This window comes from Dreissena polymorpha, chromosome 16 (assembly GCF_020536995.1).
Source record: "Dreissena polymorpha isolate Duluth1 chromosome 16, UMN_Dpol_1.0, whole genome shotgun sequence".
Taxonomy (NCBI): domain Eukaryota; kingdom Metazoa; phylum Mollusca; class Bivalvia; order Myida; family Dreissenidae; genus Dreissena; species Dreissena polymorpha.
The window spans coordinates 45418939-45424946 of NC_068370.1; the positions used below are offsets into that span (position 1 = coordinate 45418939).

The 6008-nt window shown below is 38.2% G+C and overlaps 2 protein-coding genes across 2 annotated transcripts; one reads left to right on the plus strand and one right to left on the minus strand.

Annotated features, from left to right (window-relative positions):
- The first annotated feature begins 272 nt into the window (after positions 1-272).
- Positions 273-2012, plus strand: LOC127862213 (uncharacterized). Its single transcript, XM_052401223.1, has 2 exons — positions 273-366; positions 595-2012. The coding sequence occupies exon 2, from the start codon at positions 726-728 to the stop codon at positions 1839-1841; it is 1116 nt and encodes a 371-aa protein (XP_052257183.1). The 5' UTR covers positions 273-366; positions 595-725; the 3' UTR covers positions 1842-2012.
- Positions 1989-5113, minus strand: LOC127862212 (uncharacterized). The gene is made up of 2 exons (XM_052401222.1): positions 4696-5113; positions 1989-4349 (listed from the first exon to the last, which is right to left on the minus strand). The coding sequence occupies exons 1-2, from the start codon at positions 5026-5028 to the stop codon at positions 2814-2816; spliced, it is 1869 nt and encodes a 622-aa protein (XP_052257182.1). The 5' UTR covers positions 5029-5113; the 3' UTR covers positions 1989-2813.
- Positions 5114-6008: the final 895 nt, after the last annotated feature.

Genomic DNA, 6008 nt, shown 5'->3' on the forward strand with positions numbered 1-6008 from the left:
TTCTTCCTATAGAGGGATTTCCGATTACGTAATTCACCGGATGTCCGCCATTTCGGAGGCTAGCTGATAAACCGATAATGCGATACGCTGAATGAACAGACACAAAAGCTGATTTAACTTTCTGATTTTATGTGATACATATCGACAAAATGGTTTTGAAATGTGCAATTATTGGTTGTTCGAATAGAAAGGACCGTGAAAAGGACTTGAATTTCTATAGACTTCCAGCAGTGATAAAAAATCAAGGCTCTGAATGTGAGAAACTTAGCGAGGACCGGCGTCGTGAATGGTTAGCCAAAATTAACCAGAACTTCGAAAATAAAAATCTGGATAATGTCAGGGTGTGTTCAGTCCATTTTTTAAGCGGTAAGTGCGAATTATTTTCTTTGTTAGGAAATATACATGTTAATAAAATAACAAAGCTACATAAATTACATGATTTTGTGCCATACCCCACCCACATTTGCCAAACATAAAGCTATGAAATTAGTGATGACGTGTTTTAGCAAACTGTATTATACAAATGTTTCATGAAAAGGAATGCATATATGTGCTTACAGATTATAATTATTACACAACTATTGATCTTTTCAGGGAAAAAAGCAGGGCTGTATGACCGTAACAACCCAGATTGGTGTCCTACATTACGTCTCGGAGGAAATCAAGAACATGAAGATGTGTCGGTTGAGACAGGGACTACGCCTAGTATCAGCCGGTATAACCGAATGAAAGAGAGGAAGCGTCGCAAACTGGAGCTTTTCGCTGAAACTACGAAAGAGCCCGACGTCTCTGTGTCTGAACAGACAGACGAAGACGATAAGGACATGTCATGTCAGACTGAAATGGATGGAAACTACCTTCGTGCCATGGACAGTGAAATTAATGCTCTTAGACAGGAAAATGAAACATTACGGAAAAACTGTGAGAAAAATGACCGCAGGTTTTCACCAAAAGACTTTGAAGACAACGATGAGAAAGTTAAAAACCTGACTGGACTTGCCACATTTGCTTTACTTATGACACTGTTTAATTACCTTGAGCCATTCTTGCAAAACATGGATGTTTTGGACAAATTTAGATGTCTAGTTCTCACACTCATGCGGTTAAGACTGAATTTATCAGTGCTTTTCTTGTCGTACGATTTCGACATTTCGAAGGCTTCTGTCTCTAGGATATTTTCAAGTGTTATTGATGTGATGTATTTACGGATGAAACCATTCGTTCATTGGCCAGACCGCGAGTCATTACAGTTGACAATGCCAATGCAGTTTCGAAAAAACTTTGGACGTAAATGTGCTGTTATCATAGATTGTTTTGAAGTAAACATAGAGCGACCATCTAATCTGAAAGCGCGTGCAGAAACCTGGTCCTCATACAAACATCATAACACCATCAAATTTCTTATAGGTATCACACCACAAGGAACTGTTTCTTTCATATCTAAAGCTTGGGGCGGAAGAGTTAGCGATAAATATATTACAGAGCACAGCGGCTTTCTTGATAAGTTATTACCTGGTGATCTTATATTAGCCGACAGAGGGTTCGATATACGAGACAGTGTAGGAATAATGTGTGCCCAAGTGAATATCCCTGCTTTCACAAAGGGGAGAGACCAGCTTTCTCCGGTTGATTTGGAAACCACAAGAAAATTGGCTAATGTACGTATACACGTGGAACGTGTTATTGGGACTGTCAGACAAAAATACACATTTTTGAACGGAACAATTCCTATCAGTTTTCTTAATTCCGGACAAGCGGGTGTAGTAACAGTGATCGACAAAATAGCTCATGTCTGTTGTTCTCTAGTTAACATGAATGACTCAGTTGTTTGTTTTGAGTGAAATGCTTCTCATTGATTGTTTATATGGACTGATTCTCATTTATAAGAGCAAGAGTAATCAATATTACACTATGAAAGGAACATAAATATTTATTGAATGCATATATACATACATGTATTGAGAATAATCAAAATAAAAACCTTTAGAAGAGCAACAAAGATTTTAATATTTAGAGGTTTAACCGAATCAATTTTTCATAAATAAATACTGTACATATAAATGTGTGGCAAATATTCAACCCAAATCATGTTAGTAAACATTATTGCAATTAATTCAGGAAACGTGTACTGTACATTGTACAATATCCGATATTGAGGTTTCAAACATGTTTTAGAATATTGCTCTAATGTTTGATTGTACTATCTTATTATTTGAGTCATGTTCTGAGAAAACTAGGTATAGTGCATGTGCGTAGTGTCGCCCCAGATTAGCCTGTGCAGTCTGCACTGGCGAATAAGGGATGACACTGTCTTCCTCAATTGGATGTTTGCTAAGAAGAGACTTCATTTTAACAGCAACTGTCATAAATTAGAAAAAGGCCTTCGCGAATAAGCCTGTGCAGACTGAACAGTCTGATCTGAGACGACACTTTAAGTACATGCATAAAGCCCAGTTTGCTCAGAACGCGTCCGCGTCTCATTAGATCATCAGTGATGTATACAATATATGTACATTTTATTAATCTTGAAAGCTTACAATATATACAAAACATTTACAAAATATACAATGATATACAGGTAATGAGCAAAACAGTTATGGTTTTAATAAAGTACATCAAGTTAAACCCTTCTAATTGAATGTGTTTTAATTTCCCTCATAGTTATTGAATTTTTTTAATCGACAACTGAACAGTAATATTATATATACAAAATATATACAAAACAGCATTTACAAATATTTACACATGAACTTTTCTTACAAAATCACTTAAAGTTTAAATGCCATACTCCTCCTACAGTAGGTTACAACTTATTACACAATCCGCTTCCTTTTGAATGCCGGTAATCTGCGACAGTCAGGGCAGTACCATTTGCCCTTTGGTGGTTTCTCTATATTAACACACCTGTAGTGAAACCATTCAATTTTACATTCAGTGTTATCACACGCTATCATCTTACCGTGTTCCACCTGACTACAAAGACAGTATAAAGTTTCATCACTCATATTGGTGGGGTAACAATTTAGACTGTCAGTCACTACTTTCTTGTTCACATCAACTGACTTTAAGACAGATCCTGGTAATGTCGTGTAAAACTTCCCAACTAATTCTGGCAGTATTGCCGATTTAAAGAATTTTTCTGCTTCTTCACAAATAGTCTGCCACAAACCCTCGTCAAACATCACTGCTTCTATGTGACAGTTTCTCTCCGTCCACACAACAAAAAAGCACCTTTCCATGCGAGTCACACCCATCTGCGTCTGGATCTGGTAATAGTACTGATGATTTTTGTCTAAATGAAGTTGTCCATCTGTCTCTTTTAAGAAATCACATGTCTCACTATTGAGTACTTCACTGCGTATACTGTATGGGCATTTGATTTCAATGCACGCAGCCCCGCAACAATCACACGTGAATACGCCGTCTGGCGATGCCCCAATAAATGGGTGTGTCTGACTAATCACAAGACCACTGTCCGTTATCATGCTGTTATCATGAACTGGTCCTATTTCATTCATAAACACATCTCGTGCCCGTTTTTCATTGTCGCGCCCCCATTTTGTCGCCAAAGAGGTAAAGCCATTTGAGTCTGGGTAGCATATCGATTTCACCAGGCTTTGCGAAGGGTCAGATTTATTGGTCTTTACAACAGCTTTTGCGTTTGACGCTGTAACCCGCCCTGCCCTAAAACGATGCCACATAACTGAATTCGCCTGTTTTTTGGTTTGTTCTTCCACATTTGCGGCTTGTTGGGTAGAACACTTTATTTCAATGTTGGCACAAGCATGCAAAACATCCGTATAACACGCTCCAATTACTTTCTCGTTTTTAAGTTCGGTCAACACTGTAGGGAAATCATCAGTGTCTGACTTTGGCACATACTTCTGGGCAAAGGGGGGAACAAGTGATAATATGGCTGGTTTAGAGTTTAATTTGCTCAATTGTTCGGCAAAAGCCATAAAGTCTTCTGCTGTCGCTTCAGGCACATTTCTTGACTTTTTGAGTGGGGTCTCTGATATAGCAGGTGTTGAGGCACACAAAGATTCTAGTTTTTGATCTAACTGCTTCTTTGCTGTTTTTGCTGACACAAAGTCAATGTCCCTCACCTCCTGATATGACACAGACTTGCAATCTGATGGCAAAAGCCAGTAAGCCTTAGACTCGGTCACAGTTTTCGCGTCACGTACTTTAACTGTAGCTTCAATGGCGAATAGAAGTGACGCCACATGTGTACATGCCTCGCCCAGTCCAGCCATGCAGTTGCAGTGGCAAGAAACAATGTTCCCGTCTTTAGTGGCGATAATCCAGGGTCTTAATGGCTTCTCCCGCATTCTCTGTGAGTGGAGAACCTGGAATTCACAACACATTCATGTACATATTATAATATAGCGATATAGTTAATAAGAAGCTAATAATTTTGAGTACATCGCCGTGATATTATGCACGTTTGGAAAGAATATCCATGCCCAATCATGTAACCAAGAAGGATGTTAGACCATTCAGGGCATAAACGTGTCAGAATGTTTTTGTGTGTGTAAAGTTTAAAGGCAGTCATCGATCAACACTTTTCCAAGCAGACTACTGTGGCACTTCAGCAAATGCTTAAATCACCAACAAAGAGTCATTATTGACATGAAAGAAAGTTTATTTTGAAAAATGTAGAAATTAAGATTGTAAGTTCAAAACAATAAATACCTTTGCCATTACAATCACATGCTGTCCATGTACAATCCCGACTTTATCACGGACCCATCCGCACACAAACTGGTTGTAAGCCTCTAAAGACTTGTAAGCTTTTAAATCATCCTTGGTGTATGGGCTTGGTGTGAATAATAAATAATTCACTATGTCTGGATACGTTATTGTCGGCAACACATTAACATCTTGTGTCCAACTCAATTTTTCTTCGTACGGATCAAGTCCACCGATAATCGATAATTTCCCTTCATATCGCTGTTTTTCATCATTAGTCAGTCCATCTTTGTAAGCAATCGATTTCTGCATATTTTCTTTCGATTTTGCCATCATTTACATATTTTAACGCAACATATAACTCTCTTTATTTGTATTTGTTTATCGACAACAAAAGAACGCTTTGAAAATTTCAAGACTGCCTCCAATATGGCGGACGTGACGGTGTTAGGGTAAAAATCTCCCTTTCCTGAAATCCCTCTATATACACAGATTAAACTGAATTGTGAATTGTCAGGCGCTGTATTGGGGTAGTGTCAAACTGTCATGAATAACAACACGTTGTTTTTATTACAATAACACAAGACAAGATGGGTAACTTTTTTACTGTTTGTTGCGATGTTTTTTTAAGCATGTGTCCATGCGCAGTTTGTTACTTGTCAATTGTCGCGGCTTAATTGGAGTAGGGTCAAACTGTCATGCATAGCACCTCGTTGTTTTTATTACAATTACACTAGACAGGATGGGTATCACTTATTGGACTGTTTGTTGCGATTTTGATATATTGCACATTCGGAATATCCCGCTATATTGGAACTAAACATTGAATGTAAAAGACTCATTTATGACGTAGCGTTAATTTTACAAAACAATTGTTTTGTAAACCGTTTCAAACAAATACAATATAAACACATTTTCAACATTTATTTCATTATAATAAAACTATCGATAGCAATAAGCGACCACTATCTTGAAGACCACCATGGTGTGAATGCTTGATGAAATCAATAATTAGCCGATAAATCGCTGATAAGGTGTCATAAACAACACTGGTACACACGATAAGTAGAATCGGATTGTTAATTGGAGGGCAATAAAGGGATTAGCGGTGTTAAGTGTTAGCAAAACAGAGCTTGAATAGCGAATTTTATTGGGAACCTATACACGAATGTCGGGACAAATCGTCTCATGGCGGGACGGCGGGACAAAGGGCCCAAAAGCGGGACTGTCCCGCCGAGATCGGGACGTATGGCATGTATGATTTAATGTCTGGTGCAACATGACTTTCTGACCCATCAGAGCCTTCGACATCATGC

What these genes read in the sequence shown, in the direction of transcription:
- LOC127862213 (XM_052401223.1), top strand. Translation starts at nt 726, where the DNA reads ATGAAAGAGAGGAAGCGTCGCAAACTGGAGCTTTTCGCTGAAACTACG.
- LOC127862212 (XM_052401222.1), bottom strand. Translation starts at nt 5,028, where the DNA reads ATGATGGCAAAATCGAAAGAAAATATGCAGAAATCGATTGCTTACAAA. An exon ending in ATGTGATTGTAATGGCAAAG is followed by an intron (nt 4,350 to 4,695) that starts GTATTTATTGTT and finishes TGTGAATTCCAG; the next exon opens with GTTCTCCACTCACAGAGAAT.